General features: G+C 44.4%; 1 protein-coding gene across 5 annotated transcripts in view; it reads right to left on the bottom strand.

Moving 5' to 3' along the window:
* Positions 1–610: 610 nt before the first annotated feature.
* Positions 611–19,723, bottom strand: part of AKAP11 (A-kinase anchoring protein 11) — a 62,445-nt gene continuing 43,332 nt past the window's right edge. For 2 of the 5 annotated variants that reach the window (XM_045287197.1, XM_045287196.1), the window contains exons 8-12: positions 17,469–17,624; positions 12,584–12,667; positions 11,607–11,653; positions 6,591–6,754; positions 611–4,552 (exon numbers count right to left, since the gene is read on the bottom strand). In XM_045287197.1, the coding sequence (XP_045143132.1) occupies positions 4,343–4,552; positions 6,591–6,754; positions 11,607–11,653; positions 12,584–12,667; positions 17,469–17,624 (661 nt within the window). In that variant the 3' untranslated portion in view covers positions 611–4,342. The remainder of the gene's footprint in view (positions 4,553–6,590; positions 6,755–11,606; positions 11,654–12,583; positions 12,668–17,468; positions 17,625–19,723) is intronic. The other 3 variants (XM_045287198.1, XM_045287199.1, XM_045287200.1) reach the window with 3 other exon arrangements.

Raw genomic sequence — 19,723 nt, 5'->3', positions numbered from 1 at the left:
GTTGGCAGTGGCCACACTCCCTGCCATCAGGTCCATCCCGGTTGCTAACAGACCTACCTGGAAACTCTGCATCTGCCTGCCTCATCCTTCTCCCAAGGAGCGCCTGGTGGGTCTGAACAGCCCAATGCTTTCCCAAGAGGGTCACGAGCAGCGGTCCTCTAGGTACTAAGGAAGGAGTGCTACGTCTCTGCCACAGAGTTTCGTAGCCAAGTTAATATTCAAAGCTATCATAATCATTTGACTCTGCCGGAAACTCAAAACGGACTGGACAGTCAGCTTTTCAAGTCCCTTAGGTCAGCACCCAGGCACCGGCTCCGGACTTACTGTGCCGAATACCCCCTTTTCAGGTGGGGGGAATTAACTCAGCGCCACTCTGACAATTAAAAATGTTTGTGCTATAGCCCATAATCTAGGCGTCAGCCTGTTCCTGCACCCACCAGGGGGCGACATTGGCCCTGGGAAACACCAGTCTAGAGGGAGGGCCAGGTCTTGTTCTTGGAAGACATGATGTGAACGTTTAGATCCTTGGAAGTGTCTTCTGATCCAGGGCCCCGTATGCCACTGATCAATCAGTGCAGGACAGTGGTTAAAGAGACATCAGAGAACATAATCCAAGGCCAGGCATCTCTTACATTTATTGGAGGATTTTTAGTTGGGGAGGAAAGATCACAGGCTTAAACAAGATAAAAGATAATAGATAAAAGAACAATTAATTGCAAATTATTACATAAGTCCTTTAAGTCACAGCTAAAACACAATTTTAAAAATGTTTTTAGTGCATCCTGAAGTTCCTAGTTTGGTAAATGAATACATTAAATTACCGAATAGGGAAGGAAAACAAAGGTTACTGCTACAGAGTACAAGATCTTAATGTAATTAACTCAGCAGAGTCAAATAAACAGCTACAATTACTCAAAGCTGCTTTTGACACATATCAGGTATATTAAACAAGAGTCTGGATTACTGTTAACACTGCACAAGTAACCAAAGGTAGCAAATCCAGCAATAGCAAAGCCTGATATTAAATAGTCTTCAAACAGTACAACCCAAACCCAATAATAACCACCTACAGCTACGACTCTCCCATACAAAAGGAATGTACATGGATGGTAAGGAACAATAAATAAATAAAGTGACACGAGTGACTAGTCCTGTACCCGCCCCTTCCGAGCAGGGGTACAGTGGATGGGTAAAGGCTTGGAGGGCATTGTGCAGAAAACGAGGGGCAAGAACGCACTTCCCTTCAGCAGAGTGCTCAGGCTGAGCTCAGCTAACTCTCCTGCGTGGCGCCGACAGGAAGGCAGGGTTTCACACGGAGAGTGGTTTTCCCTACACCCTGAGTATGGAAACATTACTTAAAAGAGCAAAGGGGGGAGGGGGAGAAATGTTGCGTGGAAGTTTTCAACATGTCAAAATTCAAAACCGTACAATGTAAAGTGATGTGCCGAGGACACGTGGCAGTCTGCCTGCCGGAGGAGAAGCTTCTCGAATAAGCACGTATCCAAGCAGACACTGGCGTCCGGCCTCACTGATGAGGCAGCCGGGCAGTGGGGCACTGACTTGGCCACAGGCCCGAGCGCGCACTTGCACGGGGTGCACTCAGGAGGCGGCTACACTTTCCTACCAGCAACCTACGAGCCTTGCTGAGGGCAGTCGAGAGTATTGTGAATTAAACTGGCTGACATCAAATTTCTGGAAGGGTCAAAGGAATATGTTTCAAAGTAGAAAGAAGTTACCACACCTATGAGGAGGCTTCAGACAGTATGAGGAAAACTCCAGTATCTTTCCATTCCATATTTTCCACAAACTTGGTGAAGCCCTCTAGTATTGACTGAACAAGTATCTGAAAGCTGTTAGAACTTCCATTAAATCACAGCAAAGGGTGAACAGATATTGTCATTTTCTTCGCTGAGTTAAAAATGAAGCATGCGTTTTTATACATCAGGGGATATTCTCAAAATCAGCCTACGTCCAAAATACAAATGTAATTTAAACTTGACTTAGCGAATTGGAGCACATGAAATATCGCCACGTTTCAGACTAAAAAAAAATGTTCTAAGAAAACAAAAGCCCTGCCGGGTGTCCCCTTGCTGCCTTTCGACAGAGCTAAGGTGGCTTGTGGATGGGTCCGCGGAGCAGTCAGCTGAACGCCGCCGGCAATCCTCCACCGAAACCACGGCAGGCAGCAGCCTGAGCTGAACCGGCAGCGAGGACGGCTCCTGACGCAGAGAGAGGTTCTGGAGACTGAGCAAGCCAGGCCGCCGAGAACGTCTTTGGAAAATCGCACACCTGAACACTACTCAGAACACTACTCAATGAAAAGATGCGGCTCCAAACACACGTCTTCTGCAGAGTAGCAAGCTTACCGCAGCGTCTTTTCACGTCTGTCAACACTCGGTATTTTCTCGGGGCCCTTGCACTGAACGGACCCAGAAGTGAGTGGGGCTCCGCTCCTTGGTGTGACTGTTGGGCCTGCTACCCCTGACCCACCCTTCGGTCAAAGTGCAGGGGTGACACAGGGACCCCAACACCACGCAGCTCCCGAGAAGAGAAAGGAAACAAGGGTATGGGGAACCTCCCCTCAGAATGACGTTTGCCCGAACAGAAAGCAACAGAAGCATCTTCAAGTACTAATACATTGTCACGTTAGCTTAAAAGAAATTCCTAACTCAGTTTTGCGGTTGATCAAACATACATGTGACCAGGTTTTTAAACACAAGGTGAGTTCATATATTTACTTTAAAAATGCAATCTACAGTTCAGAATCCACTAGCGCACGTTATAGTTTAGCACAAGCAAGCATTCCCATGGCCAGCCGTCGAAGACCCAGCCCAGGACGGCTACCCATCACGCGCCGAGAAGCTGAAGACGGAACCATTCTGTATGTGCATCTCCTGCATCCTCTCTTCAACCGCGTGAGGGAACTGCAGCAAACGCTTATGTTGAAACCTTGCTCTCTTTCTATGCTTCTACGTTTAAAAAGCCAAGGCTTGGAGTGTGCCCTCCGAAAATATTTTGATAACTCTTGGCATTCTTCTTAAAAAGCAAATACCTATTTCAGTATAAAACACATTCCTCTAATGTATTTACTCATTCAAAGTTATGGACGTGTCCCTTGTTCCCTGCCTCTCAACTCCCATGCTGTGTGCAGCCTCTACAACAGTCGGTGCTCAGGAAAAAAGGAAGTTTAAGGAAGCAAAATCCAAGTCCCTACGCAAAGTGATTTACCACAGATCACAAAATTCCCCAGGGAAGACCCACACGCTCCACGATCACGCCCGGACAGGACCAGGCTGCAATCTTGCTCCTCTAACCGTGTCAACTAGCAGTTTCTAAAGCAAAGCTGTAGAAAACGTAAAGTCCAGAAAGATCATGGCAAAAGACATCTCCCTACTTAAAAAAAACAAAACCACCACATTTTTCTAGGAAAAACCTTGCTGGAAAGGGGAGTGGGGAACGTAGGGGGAAGAGGACTTAAAGAAAAATCCAACAATAAAAACTGTGACTGTTGCTAGACCTCCCCAAATTCACCTTCTTATTAAGTTTCCAATTCAACAAGCCTCGCCATTTGAATGTTCATTTGGAGCGAGGGGGCCCAAAACAGTGAGAGAGAAGTCAAAGTGCTTACTGCGCCCTCCTTGCAGATTGCCTTATCGAAGCGCCTTTTCCATCTGAACAGTGGCTTTCCGACCCAAATGGGAAAACACAAGGACACCAGGGTGTTTCTTTACACACACACAAACTCGGTCACCCCGATGAACGGCAGCATCAGTAAATAATGTCACCTGATGACAGGCTGCGGAGACAGCACTTTACAGTGTCTGTAGAAACCTAAAACACTAAGGAACTTTCTGGAAGGAAATGGTGTGGGAACTGACAAGGACACCAATAGCTGAGCCATGGAATCAAAGCGGGTTTTAAAACAGGACCCCCAAATTCTTCCAGATGAATGAAGTTAGCTTTGGCTTTATTATTTGGTGTCAAATTAGTTATTCTTGGGAGATAATTTGCTTGCAAAGGAGCATACCTGTTGCTCCACTCGTAGTAACGAGCCAAGTTGCAACTCTCGTCCCGTACCCCATCCTAGGACACCGGGGGTGCCATATCTAGCAGCACGATTTGGATGTGGAGAGAACGCTAGGGGACAAGGTCCTGAAACCCCCATGTTGAGACCTCCCTTTACAGACACGCCGCTAGGGTCTGAACACAATTCACGTGGATTGAAGAATAAATGAAGGTAGCATTGGAACGGAGATTACAAAAGTATGAACTATTTACACTGTGGGACACAAGCCGTTTAGAAAGCTCTATCTACTTTCCGCTCAAAGTGGATTAGCATTCCCTATGCAAGTCTGACCCGTGGCGTCTTTCTCTCCCCAAACAAATCATCAGCCCGACTGGGGACTGCTTGCTCTGCCGTCTCCACGAGCCAGTCGAACAGAGGCTTGCGTTGCTGCTCAGGGGCGGCCTTCTCCAGCCCTTCGTAGTATCTCAGCACGGCCTGCAGGACGTCGCCCACCTTCCAGCCGCTGTCTTGCAGTCGTTCCGAAAGCTAGAGAAGGAAAGGGTGCCAAACGCTCATCACAAGCCATCTGAAGACAAGGCTTTCCTCTGCTTGTAACCGTCAGATGATGCGAAGACGTCTGCGGTTCCCAATGAAATGGCAAACCACCACCCCTGCCCCCAAATTAAACAGCCTTCCTTTCTGGGCTCTGTAACTCCTTCTGCTCCACAGAATGGCAATGACACTGCCCGAGACACAGCCCCACAAACTGCACCTAGCCAAGAAGCCTGGGGGGCAGGGGCGGGGGAATGCCTTTCTACAGGAAATCCGTGTCCGGACTAATGGCATCTGCCACACTCTCAGGTCAGAGCATGAAGAATTTAAGGACTACATCAAGTTTAATAAAAGGGTGAGAATTTTCATTCTGCAACACAACGTGTGTGTCTGGGGGTGGGGGTGGGGGGCGGTGGGGAGGGTCTGCAAAATATACTCTAACCTCAACAGAAACAAGGCTTTCTAAGGTGAGCCAAAGCTATGCTCCAAACGTGCGGTGCGGGGGGGAAACACAGGTTTCCCTTAACTCTGCTTCACCAATCAGAACGTGCCTTCACGCACGTTGTTCCTATTACTAAAAATCAGTGAAATGTCTCTAACTGTGGAGCAGTGACATTACTCGGAATGGCTCCTCTCTCCAGGCCAGTTGAACTCGCACACAAATAGGGCGTGAGACACTCGTAGGGGCATCTCAGAAGCATGGAGGGAGCCCCAGGGCCATCAGGAAAGGGGAGCGAGGGTTCTGTCTGAAGGTGTGGAGACCTCGGACCGTGACGCAGAGCATCGGCCGGCTTCCTGGACCACGGAGGCGGAGGCCAAGGGGCCACGTGTGACTGCGGGGCTGAGGACCAGTGCTGCTGGGACGGCCCACAGACATACCCTCAATATTCTCCGGTCCTGGCCATGGTACCCTGCGAACTTCCATAAGCACGGAGGTCCGTCTGAGTTCAGTGGGGCTAGTGCTATCGACAGATTATGGACCCAGCACGGTGCAGTGCCGTACGAGGCAGGGTGAGCGTCAGAGGAGGGTAAAGAAGGGCGACGGGTGGAAGCAGTCTGACCCCTGCAGTTGGCTCTCAGGGAGGGCTGGCACTTGCCCTTCCTGTCTTCTCCCCTGACCTCGGCCATTCACTTACAAAGCACCTCTTCCTGTCCTACGTACTCCATCTGAGCCCCCTCCCCGGAAAAGGAGCCCCATGAACACCCTTGCCTGATGACCGAGAAGGCAGAGGCTCAAGTTCATCCAAGGAAGGCTGGGAAGAGAGGCTCTTCTGCAAACCCAGCCAGAGAGCCCCGAGGGGCACTTCTCCTGAGGTGGGCTTCTACACTACGAAGCTACACTGACTTGAGGGCACCTTTGTTTTTTAACTAGAAAATCCCAAAAGTTAAATTCAAAACCAGAAATGCAGAGTAAGCAAATCAAGGTTACAGTAAGGAAAATTCTGGCACGCACAGGCCAAGACAATGAAGGAAGGAAGACCATGACTGATGATGTGTTTGGCACCTCTCATTTGTTCAAGAAAAGCAACCTGTCAGGGCATCAGATCTAAATGCTGTCAGATGTTTAAACTTTTCCTGGCTTTTGATTGTGCCAGCTTCTCATACAATGAAACTGGATTAGCAGAAAAAGAGACGTGCTAATTACTAGCCTCAATTCTGAATCAGTTAAATATAACTCCATCTTCCACATAATAAGCACTTAAAATGCTTATTAAGAACACCTAACTTTTGAGAACTTGGTAGGCGTCACTCGGTATTCTTAAAGTACTTCAAGCCTCACAAACCCCTGCAAGGGATCTTCTAGCCTCGTCTCTACCGTGCAAGAAGGAAAATGGAGGCGTATGGCTAACCTACCCAAAGTTACACCGCTCAGAGGCTGGCAGAGCAGAGATCTGAGCCCAAATACTGGTCGCGACGGTCTAAGAACTGAACTTCTCCGCTACAACAACAGGCGACTTCCTAGAATGCGCATGGCAGAGAGCATGGCACCTGGGAAACGCGCCCTCTCGTCCGTCCCACGATCGACACTCACCAGTATGAACTCCTTCTTGACTGAGTCGTGGACGTACAGTTCTTCAACTTCAGCCTCAGAAGCAACGAGCCACTGCAGAATCAGCCTCAGCTGGGGGTCGATGGGACACAGCTCCATGTCAACGTTGGTAATCCGCAGAGCCTTTCCATCGTGCCCCAAACCTACTGTTACAATGTAAACAGTACGGTGACACAAAACTGGTGGATTCAACATGATCCTCTGGTTTCTAAGTATTTATAAATGTTTTTCGTTTATTAAGTTTCCAATAAACACTGGGGTGGGGAAGCAGTATTTTCTAAAACACACAACGGCAACTAAACCATTTCTGCAAAATAGCATGAAAACGATGAAATACCTTGGCATATTTACCAAAAGCACAAATGCAGCACACTCATCTGATACACTGAACTCCAGAACTATGAATGTTCTAATGCATGTCAGATTACGATCTAGATATGAGAGCAAATAAAACCATCTTCATAATACAAATATGAATACAACACAAAAATAAAGACCTCAGATTAAAATACGGGCTTTAAGCAAGCATCCTGGACTATTTGAAAAGGACCTCTTTTAAAGTGTTAAAAAGACAAGCTGTCCCCTTGAGGACTGGGGTGCACCTGACCAAGCCAGGGTATTTCCAATCGCCTCCAAAAGCTGGGTAGTGAATAAGGAAGACTGCAAAAGAATGAATGCACATGGATTATGGCATTGGCAAAGAAGACTGATTATACCACGAAATGCCAAAAGAACCAACACGTCCTCAAAAAAGTAGTCAGGATGCTCCTTAGAAACAAGGGTGGCCAGGCTTCAGATCAAGTACTTTGGACCTCTTATCAGGAGGAAGTATCAGTATGTCACACTTGGCAAGTAGAGGGGTGGGTGAAAAAGAGGATGGATGGGCACAAGGGCAGCAACAGTGAGCTCAGACAAAAGACTGACTGTGAGGACGGTGCAGGCCCAGGCAGGGTTTCGTTCTGTTGTGCTGACTCCACGGCACTGAACAGCAGCAAACACGGACAGAGCACATGTTCCATCTAGCCACTCTGCTAAGCTCCTTCTTTAATCCGCACGGGAACCCTGGTGGCATTAAGGGTTACCCATTGAGCTGCCAACCACAAGGCCAGCAGTTCAAAACCACCAGTCACTCCTCAGGATAAAGACAGGGTTTTCTACTCCCGTAAAGAGTTACAGTCTCAGAAACTCACAAGGACAGTTCTACTCTGTCCTACAGGGTTGCTCTGAGTCAGCATGCACCTGGGAACTTCCATCACTCCTGCTTGAAGATGAGGACACTGAGGACAAGGGAAATCAAGGGCTCCCAGCAAGGAAGTGGCTGAACCAGGATGAGCACCGGCAGTCTGGCTCCCAGCTCTTGATCAGGTCATTCTTCAGGCAAAACGCAAACAAAGGAAAAGGCCATATACAACAGCCACTTAGGTCCCAGACATCGGAGCAGAGATGCTCCACGCAAGCTTGTTTCCTCCTTATGAAAACTATGTTTCAACACAGTGGGGGCTGGATCTCCTTTGACTACAAAATGCATCATCTGTGGGTCGATAGCATGAATTTAGGAGCCCTGGTAGCACTGGCGAAAGCACTCCACTGCTGTCTGAAATGTTGTCAGGTCAAACCCAGCAGCCACTCCAAGGAGAGAAATGGGAGCAGTCTGCTCCCCAAAGACGCAGCCAGGAAAACTCAAAGAGACGTTCTACTCTGCCCCATGGGGTCACTGTGGCCCAGAATGCACTCACCGGCAGTGGGTGCTTTGTGCTCTGGGTGCGGCATGTGTTTAGCAACCTGGCTTCCAGTAAGCAGAGCTGCCTGCCAGACACGGGCCCTCGCGCACTCTAAGGGATGCCCACTCGGGCCTGCTGGGGGCAGCTTGGAAACTTGTCCCATTAATGGAAATACTGTGGGGGGATGGCCTTTTGTTTTGCTTTGTTCTTTGGTATTATTTTACAATTTATGGGTTAACTACAGAGCTACTGTTGTAGGTTGGTACTCATCATTTTCAGCACGTGTTGGCCCCTAATTTTTCAAGAAAATGTGGCCTTCATGATCATCTTAAAATGAACTTCATGCCCTTGCTCTCTACCCCTCATTTCCTTCCAGTTGTAAAATGCATCTGATACACTAGGTACGGTAAGATCTCCAGGACATTTTATAAATCCTGCAGTTTTATAACATGGAAGGAGCCTTGCTGGAGCTGTCAAGTAAGTGTTGGACTGCCAACTGCAAGGCTGCTAGTTCAAACCCACCAGCTGCTCCTTGGGAGAAAGATGAGGCTATCTGTTCCCGTAAAGATCTGTAGTCTCAGAAACCCTATACAGGGTTGCTCTGGGCAGTAGGTTTGGCTTTGGAACCAAGGCTTCGCTCCAGCCACTATGGATGTGCACTCAGTTCAGGGATCCTAGCTGCCAGGTCTGACAGGAACCTTGAAGACGAGTTGGCAGACAATAAAGGACTGAACTGATATGTTGTAACTGCCTGTGCTCACACACACTTGCAAAGAAAGAAGTCGAGATTTGTTGTCTTGGAATTTCCACCAGTTGGGATTTTCTAACTAATCAATCTAGCACCTAATTTACACTTTTTTCTCTTTACCAAACATAAAGTGTTATATAGCTTAAGCATAATAGCAAAAGCTGAATGAGGTAGTTAGTTTATTGTGCCAGCCTGGCCAATAAACTCATGTGGGATTAACTGAAAGGCGGAGAGATAAATGGCTCGGCGAGCCTCGCCTTTCTTGTCTCTCGCTCTTTGATCATCGGACCAGTGTGCGGCTGCTTTGCTTGTTCTGTGCCTCAATTTGCAAGCTACACTACCTGTGGGACACCTAACCTGTAGACTGTGTCACTGTAATTTGAGGTTCCTTTAAGACCTGTTTCGCCACCCAATTGGAATTTACATCTCTTGAGCTGGGGACTGACTGTTGGTGACCTGGCTGGCAGTTGGTGACCTGGCTGACGGTTGGTGCTCTACCTTGCTGTTTGCTGCCTGTGGCGGGATAGCCTGTCGGCCCTCAAGACTTGAAGGACTGCCAGTGTCTCACAACTCTCTAACACATTTGAATTGTACTGAGCCATTTGTACTGCTTTATAATTTAACTGTTTATTTCTTGTGTTAAATGTATCTATCTATATAAATATAAATATATATATATATATATATAATTATTAGAAATCTGATTTCGTCTCTCTAGAGAACCCTAACACACTGAATGACGGCAAATCTACAGATGACCCTCAACCAGATGGACAGAAACAGTGGTTGCCACATTGGGCTCAAGCATCCCAACTGCGAGGATGGCGGAGGACCAGGCCAATGTCCTGTTCTTTGGTGCACAGTCACTATGACTCGGTGCACTGAACAATAACAACAACATATTAACTGACCATATTCATTTCCACGGATCACAAGAGATATCCTGAATCGTTGGCTAGTGTCAGAAGGAAAAGTTTGGGGTTTTTTTAAAATGAATTTCATATTTAAATTAACTTCTTTCCTCCTAAACGTCTTTCAGTGATGTTACTAAATAATAAAAAGTTCATTAAGGAGGGGGGGGACTTTCACATACATTAATACCGCATAAAATCTTTGTTCATAGGTTATATTTCGGAACAGTAGAAAGTTTTTCGAGATAAAGATCACTTCTTCAGTGAGCAAAAAGAAACATTACACATCGCCTATCAATAATTCTAAAATAATAGCCCTATTTTTAACTATCTAATGAGACGAAAATATTTCTAAGAAACCTTACAGGAATCCGCGTGTCTACTTAACAAGAGATATCAGAATTTTTAAAATAATAATCTTAAAGCTGAGCATTCTAGCTCAACAATTGTCTCCTGGAGTCACATTACATGACTGTGCTAAACAGGCCATGCCCCTGGCGAGGAAGCCAGCTCAAAGGTCGGGGGTCATGAAGTGTACCTTAACACACTCAGGGCGGCCATGTCTCAGTTTTCCCACCTCCAAGGAAACAGTGGCAAGATAGAAACATCACTGGGCTCAGAAACAATGATCTTAAAGCAGGATGAATATTTTCTTATGTGCCTCTAATGGTATTTTCAAAATTAAGGAAAAGGAAGATTTAGGGAGAGGGAATGATTCTGTCATCTAAATATTAATGGAATTCAATTTCAACATGAAAAATGTCCAGATTCATTCGGACACGCTAATACATCTGAATTAAGATTACAAACCATGACTCAAAACTCTGGAACCCGTGTTGTGTCTGGAACTGTGTTCATTATGGGAAGACTGGAAAACGTTCAGGGGTCTGTGTGATGGGGTGAGTGGGGGTGTGAGTAATAAAGGCCTGGGGTTGAGGAAGGGATGAGATGACTTAGAAATATCTTTTGGGTTTTATTTACTGATTCATGCAACTTTGGCATTAACAGCTCATTTCAGAAATTATAGGTTTGGAAGGAAGAAAGTAACTATTCCAATAATATGCCATGGATTTATAATAAATCATTACATAAAAGGAGGCCTGTATGGGGATAAGACAGACCAGAAAGAAAGGGCTGGTGAAATGCTTCAGAAACTGAGCCAATGGAAATTCAATGGGTCACAAGTCTGGCCCACAAGCAGCCCTGGGCGGCACAGGGATGACAGGCAGCACGTCTCTGACGGAGTCTATGGGCATCGTGAGTGGAGAGCTGAAACACTGGCAGCAAACAATACTCTGCACAATCGGAGCACAGGTTTGGAATTTGTACTTTGAATAACATGCTTCTAGACGTTCCCTCTCAAATGACTGAATAATCCTCCCCAAATATTTCAGTGTTTACACCACTGAGTACTTCCATTAGCTTAGCAACCCAGCGAGGTGCTCAACAAGAAACCTGGAGTCGAAGAGGGAAAGGCAGATCAAGAGCACTCAGACTGCTGCGGTTTCACACAACTCCCACAGGGCTCACTGGTGTGATGAAATCGCACAACACAAACATTACTGACCGACATGCGACAAACCAGGGAACACCTAGGAAAGTACAAAATGTCGATTACCTTCTACATCGGCCCCATGCTCTTCATCTTTATCATCGGGTTCATCACTTTTTCAATAAGATAGCAGAAGCAGTTAAAAAAAAGGAAAAAGCTTTAATTAGTGATGGTCTTAAAACGCGGTAAGGAACGTTGCTATATGAAGTATGACATTCAGAAAGGAGAGAATGGTGATGCAAAAGGAAGCTTTGCTTCTCACACCATTTCATGTTAAAATATGAATTGCAAATGATGCCCAAAATAACTTATCTATCGATAAAATCAAGAAGTCCTACCTTTCGATGAAAATGAAAAGCCAAAACCCACTGCCATCAAGTCGATTCTGACTCTGAGCCACACTGCAAGGCAGAGTGGAATGCCCCACTTGGCTGCCACATCTTTCTCCCTGGGAGTAAGTAGCTGGTGGTTTGAACCACTGACCTCCCAGGTAGCAGCCAAATGCTAACCACTGCTCACCATAGCTTCTCCATGGCATAAAGTACCAAATGACTTCATCAAGTGAAATTCAAAGCCAAAATTTTCTACCAATTTGGTTTTGGAGAACACAGCATTTGAGTACCATAGAATGAATGCCATGAGTAATTAGGCACTTCTTAATGTTTCTCATTATGTCATTTATACAAATGCTTCAACAGAGTACACTGTCCCTACACTTTTTAAATATATTAAATAAAACTACATACAGAAACAAAAACCAAAACAGAAATTCTGTAGGAAGCAAGCTCTTTGTAAATGAATGATTGGTAGAATGAGACGCAGCAAGCACATGCATACAAGTAACCCATTTTGCAATTAGATGTCAGCCAACTCAGCGTGGTTGGATTTTTCCGTTAGATGTAAATTGATCAAGCAGAATCATGTCAAAACATAGGAGAAAATCAGGTTGATACATGTTGCACTGTAACCCACATGTTTTTTAAATGACTCATGCATTAGTGGTGAAAGACTCATCAGTTTTTAAGTGTCTGGTCTGGACCAACCTGTCTGATGTTGGAAAGGATAAATTGTCCTCATACAAATCTCCTTCTAAACCAAGACTGCTCCAGCTACTGCTGTTCCCATTACTGCCAGGGGAAGAAGAGAACAGAGCTGAACCAGAGATGACGCGAGAGGATGAACCGCCCTTCGTCGTCCTGCGAGCAGCTGCGGTCCGTGACCACTGCAGATGTTCTGGAGCTGCCACCAGGGGGCGGAGGCAGAGAGGGACCAGGAGGGCTACTCTAAACGTGACGTGGGATGTTCACGGATTCAGGCGTTTCCCGGTCCTCAAAAAGCCACACAAACTATTCTAAACTTCACGTTCTTTGACAGAGTAATACAACACATGGGCCTTTTAGGGCAGAAAATAAACGCATAATGTAAGAGCTTTCACACTGAGATGTGTGTGGCACACTCGGGTGTTTCAGTTTGAGGACAGTTTAAAAGGAATTTTTAATAGGCAACATTCTCACAGGTCTTGAGATGGTACGAATGAGTGACGGGCCTGGTGGCAGGTGGGCGGAAGTCGCCGAGGTCCAGGCCCCCGTGGCCTTTTCTAGCCCCGGGTCTGCTGACTTTAAGTACTCTGCCAGCCACCTTTCTCCAGACAGTGATCATGCAACCGTGGCCGTAACGTGTGTGCTCCTTAGAATACAGCTACAGTAAGAAAGGTCTGGTCAAGAATTACACTTGTCTGCCCACGCAGCTTTATACTCCCTGATGAAAAGAAAAAGGTAAAAAGCAAGAGCAATATCGATAACACAGTCTACAAAAGCAAGAACAGTCTAAAACTACTGCAAAGCCATTTTTAAAAAAGCAACTATATTCTGAAACAAAATTAAATGTAAAATGTTCAGACTTAAACCTCTAACGTGCAACTTTTAAAAATCCTGACCATTAAAATCATTAGTAAGCACATTAGTTTGCAGTGACAAGCAGCTGTATTTCTAATATGAGGGATGCATAAGACCAGGCATTATAAAAATCAAATGTGGGGTTCTAAAAAGGGAAATAATGTATAAAGCACTTTACATATGTAGATAAATATTGACAAAATTGCCCCATCCAAAACAAAAATTTTCAACAATTTACAAATCTATTTTCACTCTTTAAAAACCCACCGCTATCGAGTCAGTTCTGACTCACAGACCCCCGGGCAGAGCAGAACTGGCGCTGCGGGTCTCCAGGCGAACGCTCTGCAGTGGCACATCTCTCTCCGGAGCAGCCAACCTTGCGGCCAGCAACCAAATGCTGAACCCACTGTGCCACCAGGGCCCCTTCTAGCCACTTTAGCATTACCAAACTATCTCAAAAAAATCAGTGCACGAGACACTAAAAGTTAAAACTGAGCAGTGTTTTTTTAATACACATCCTTCAGCAACCAGGAGGGCTGTCCAGAATCCTCCCCACCTCTCAACACTAAAAATCCCTGGATTGCCCAAGACCCTAGTAAAATGCGTAAAGCTATTTACATATAGCCTACGCACATCCTCCACACCAAACCAAACCAAACCAAACTCACTGACATTGGGCTAATTCCGACCTACGGGCAGAGTAGACCTGCTTGTGGGTTTCTGAGCTTAACTTTGATGGGAGTAGAAGCCTCCTTCTTCCTCCCGCACAGCAGCCGGTGGTCTCCAACTGTAGACTTTGTGGTTCGCAGCCCAGAGAGTAACCCACCAAAGCTCCTATGTGGCATCCTTTAAATCATCTCTAGATGACTTTTGACACCTAATGCAATGTAAATGTTACATAAGCAGCACTTTCTGCCCCTCGGAACCTTTGCAGGATTGCTTCAACCACCTAATTGCTTCCCACTCCCTCCCCACAAATCTTTTTAATCCACAGTTGGTTGAATCCACAGATGCAGCACCCACAGACAGAGGGTCGATTATATGTTCAAACAAAAATAACTCTATAATTGAACCACTGATACAACCCCAGAGTTTTGTTAACATCATCCGCTGTCAGAGAAACCAAACTTGAGAAAATATAAAAATACGTTAGGTACAGATGACTGGACCCAGGAGTAAGAGAAAATGAATGATCCCAAACACTATTTATTGTTATTAATTAGAATAACTAAGAAATGAAAAACAGAACATTTAAATCCTTACCCATATCCTAATAACAATGACTCTTTCCTTTAATTAAATTTTTTTTTAAAAAAAATACTTAAAGCTTAAAAAAATACACTACAACAACATAAAGACAAAATTTAAGCTCCTCTTATACAACCCTGCTCCCTATTCCCTTACACACCTCAAAAGCGGACAGATTTGAAGTCAATTCTTTATCCAATGCCATATGTAACTAGGGGGATCTCACTAGGGTGCTTGGAAAACAAGTCACTATTAGTAACTACATGAGAACAGCAGCACCGAGCCAGGACTACCCAAGCATCATCCCAGGGTGGTACCTTTTGTGTACGATGCGTCAGACCCCTCTCAACAGCACCAACCCCACGCCACGCAAAGCACGCTACTCTAACTCAGCGTGAAACCACGCAACTTCCTGCCGTAACACTTATCCTGTTTCTCTCTTGACCGCTGTCTCCTTCCTGCTCCTGTCATTTTCTTTTCTGCCTTTTCCCCTTTCCCATGTCCAGAACAGGCATCCTTCCACCTTCAAGCCAAGAGTAATCAAGGACTGACATTCTTGTTGTGGCTTTTACTTGGATGAAGCCGATTCTTGCACGGTCATAAAAATCAGCTCCAAAGCTCTCCAAGTCGGACTCGTCTCTTCTCTAATATACTTGGTAATTCCCAAGAAGCTCACAACGTGTCTGAAATCTTTTAAGGAATTCACATATAAAGATCAGCTCTTTTCCTGATCAAATAATTATACTTTCTCTTCAAAAGCCTTCGGACAATTTGAAGCTGTTTTTAAATTGCTCCCATATACTCCCATATTCCTTACAGCCAAAGTGCAAGGTGTGCCCACACCAGTAAGCCTCTTCTTATTTCTTGTCCTGATCTCTGCACCAGAAAGGAACAGCATGTACTGCAGACGTCATCAAACGATGTAATGGGCACAGCAATGTATCAAGTATGGCCTGCATTCAAGCCACCTGAGGTGCTTTATCCAACAGGTAGACTCAACGCAACCCTAATGAATCTAGATCTCTGGAAGGTGAGGCTCTGGGAATTGTAGTTCACAAGCAGCCCACCAGCCCTGAATGAAAATGTACAATCAGCTACAAGGCCTGCATCTTAATTCCCATAATGTTGTTAGCTCATGCTATGGTCTGATTGTGGCAAATTAAAACCACAATCCTTTCTCTGCCAAAATTCAAGGCTCCCCACTCCTGAATACAAATAATTAATGTGCTAGCCCTAAAAGCATTTACCCACGTTAAGGAGAATTATGTTGTCCTCTGCCCAAATCGGTCCTTCTAAACCCTGGGCTTTGTTAACAAGATTTTATTTCAGTGTCATTTTGAGTCTTCCACAGATAATGAGTACATCACTCATTAATAACACTAACAAGGAAGAAACAAGGACAGAGCCTAGCTAATTCCTCCTGTTAATCAAAGCAGGTAGCATTCTATAGAGTGGTGCAAGTGACTGTCACCAGCCCCCATCTGAAGGAGCCCTGGTGGTGTGGTGGGTGACGTGTTAGGCTACAAAACACGGCAATTTGAACCCACCAGGGGCTCCATGGTAGAAAGATGGGCTTTACGCTCCTGGAAAAACTTACCAGCCTTAGAAACTCTCAAGGGCAGTTCTTCTCTGTCCTATAGAGTGGCTATAATTTGGCATCAACTCAACGGTAGCAAGGAGAGGAGCCTCTAGGTATAGTTCTCCCACTCAAATACCAGGACTTCCTTAACGACAACTCTCACACAAGTCCTCGAAGCCTCTGTTTCTCAAAGATGAAAGAGATTGAGTGTTTACTCTAGATAAAGTAATGCACGAGGGCTATAGCATGTGTGATAAGAGTCCACCACTTAGAGCTACCACTTTCAAATACTGCCTTTTCCAATCTGGGTTTTAAGAAGTATTGGCATCAAACATAGGACTGGGATGATGTCTTCCAATGGTAAAAGACCATTTCCTTCCTTACACTAACTCAACTCCTCCTCCAACTGTCTTCCTGAGAGGCCAAGTCCAAGAGTCCTCATGGGGTCCTCGTTCCTGCAGCCCGAGTCAGAGGGTATATGCAGATGACCCTTTCCTCTCCCTGGACTCGGCTATGAATAGTATTTCTCATGTCTCATCATCAGTTACGACAAATGAGTTCACAGGTTATTCAGGAATGCCTTAACAATATGAGCATTCATTTAATCATAATAAACAGTCCAAAAACTGCTGGTAATCTTTTTTATTATATATAAAGCAAGCAACTCCTACTATATCACAGGATTTTTTTTAATGGATTTGATTTCTATGTTTTCAATAATTCAGGTATAAAAGCTCTAAGTCATTTTGTGGCTGAACAGCAGGACAATTGGGAAACCACCCCCTAAAGATATTACGTAATAGTAGCAAAAGTTACAGGGCCTCTTTGATGCCTTCGACAGACAATGTTCCTTTTTGTTACCCACTGAAGAGTGAAGGGGGGGCGGGGCGGAGAATATTCTCTTTAAAGAGAGGAAGAAAGTTTTTTCTTAAAAACATTCATTAAATGTCTAGGAAATGCTTAAAAGGTATAAATTCAAAATAGGAACTATTTTTCATATCACATATTGGCACATTCAAAGAAGGACTACTCAACTAATTATATAATAATTATTGCACTATTAGAAATATATGAATCATGAAACCAAGTTTAAAGCCAATGACACGTTTCCATATTAGGAATTTTCCAGAAGCACCCAATATACATGGTTCAATTCTGCAGTCTGAGCAACGAAACAATGCTGTTAAATGGGAAAAGGCCAGTTACCTTTCACTTAGATGATGAAAACTGCTGCTCTCATCCTGATGTTCATCCTCAAAACTCAAGTTGGACCAGCTACCAGTGCTGTCTTCACCAATACTGAGGTTCATTCGCTGGTTACCCAAAGACTCCAGTGATGGAAAGTCATCTCTTTCTTTTAAACTACAAAAGGAAAACAATCAAATTGAAACCATCAGATTCTGAAATACATGACTATCAATTTCATGAAACAGATGATAAAACACCAGAAATGATATTCCGAGTCAAATCAGTGGTACGTCTCACCCTTTGTTTCTGCTAATAATACGTTGGGCATGTTACGGAGGAATGACCAGTCCCTGCAAAAGGACCAGTAAAGTGGAAAGGCATCAAAACAGAGGAAGCTCCTCAATGGGGACTGGCCCAGTGGCTGCAACGATGGGCTCAATCAGCGCAATTGTGAGGATGGCTTAGGAGTGGGCAAGTGTTTGCTCTGATGTACACGTGGGGTCAGCATGAGTCAGATCTGCCTTGACATCATCTACCAAACAACAGAAAGACTTCACTGGAGAGCACATCCATTCAAACGCTAACAGAGCTACGCACCAACACTGATAACTTACCTAATAATCTATTCTGTATCCATCTCCAGGACGTCATTCATCAAACGCTTCTTAAAGCTGTTCATATTTACTTCTTTTCTACTAACAGGGACCACCGTCTAGCTTTGACCCTTGATTTGCCATTCAAGTCTATATCGAAATAAGCTAAATCGCTTCACAATTTTGGGCTGTCACGATAACCCTTCTCACTTTCTTTCAATGAAGACATCGGCATTCTGTACGCCATTCACTGTTCTGTTTGCTACTTGCCTCCTCCATGCTTTATTCTCAACGTAACTGTTAAACAATGCTTTTAAACATGAAGCTGGATGTCAGGTGTTTGCTCAAAACCTTCCCATGGTTTTACACCAATCAGAGTAAGAGCCCAAGTCATCAGCCACATAAATCTCTGGCCAAATATGCAAAATCCTACCCCTTGATTGGAATATCCAGATTCTCTCTAGAAGATATACACAGATTTCTAGAAACGTACTATTACCTAAACTAAAACAGAATCAAGTAGAAAATCTGAACAGACCAACAACAAAAGAAAGTATTATTCAGATGATAAAAAAAAACTCTCAACAAGAAAAAGAGCAGGCCCAGATGGTTTCACTAGTGAATTCTAGCCCATAGGTGGAGAACTGACACCAATTCTACTGAAAACTATTCCAGAACACAGAAGAGAATGAAAACTACTGAGTTACTTCTATGAGGTGAGCATAACCCTAATACCAAAACCAGGTAAAAATATCATCAGAAAAGGAAATTATAGATCACAACATCCCTCATGAACACAGGTGTTCAAATTCTCAACAAAATCCTAGCCGACAGAATCAAACAATGTCATAAAAATAATATATCGGGGGAGTGGGGAGGGGGGCAAAATGGGCAGCTGATATTAGGGGCTAGAGTAGAAGGCAAATGTTTTGAGAATGATGAGGGCAGAGAATGTATACATGTGCTTGACACAATGGATATATGTGTGGATTGTGATAAGAATTGTACGAGCCCCCAATAAAATGATTTTTTAAAATAAATAAATAATATATCGTGGCCAAGTAGGATTCATACCAAGTATGTAAAGATGATACAACATTAGAAAAACAACCAATGTAGCTTGTCACATGAAAACAGAAAAAGAACAGCATGAGCACAACTGATGAAGAAAGGGCATTTGACAAAATCCAACACCCGTTCTGGATAGAAGTACTCAACAAAGAAGGAATAGTAGGGAAATCATTTTCAACGTGTTTCAGGGCATATGTACAAAACCAAACGCCAACGTCAGTCTCAACAAAGGAAAAATGAAAGTATTCCCCTTGAAAACTGGAATCAAGACACTCTCATCACCACTCCTAGTCAATACAGTGAGGAAAGTCTTAGCCAGAGCTATAAGGCAAGAAAGGAAAATTAAACCGGCAAAGAGGTAAAAACTCTTTGTAGATGACTCATAGATGGTATGATCCTATAAACAGAAAATTCCAAAGACTCAGTAAAAAAATTGTTACATTGTTACAAGTAATGAAAGATTTGGCAAACCAGCAGAGTAAAAGACAAAACATACAAAACTCAGTCAGATTCCTTCAGGCTAACAAAGAGAGCGCTGAAAGAGAAATCAGGAAAACACCACCATTTACAACTGCCACCCAAAAGTGAAATACTTAAGAATATATCTAA

Source organism: Echinops telfairi, unplaced genomic scaffold (assembly GCF_000313985.2).
Source record: "Echinops telfairi isolate 266 unplaced genomic scaffold, ASM31398v2 ScPeMD7_11;HRSCAF=52, whole genome shotgun sequence".
NCBI lineage: Eukaryota > Metazoa > Chordata > Mammalia > Afrosoricida > Tenrecidae > Echinops > Echinops telfairi.
The sequence above is the reverse complement of the archived record's forward strand: the minus strand, read 5'-3'. Positions and strand labels throughout refer to the sequence as shown.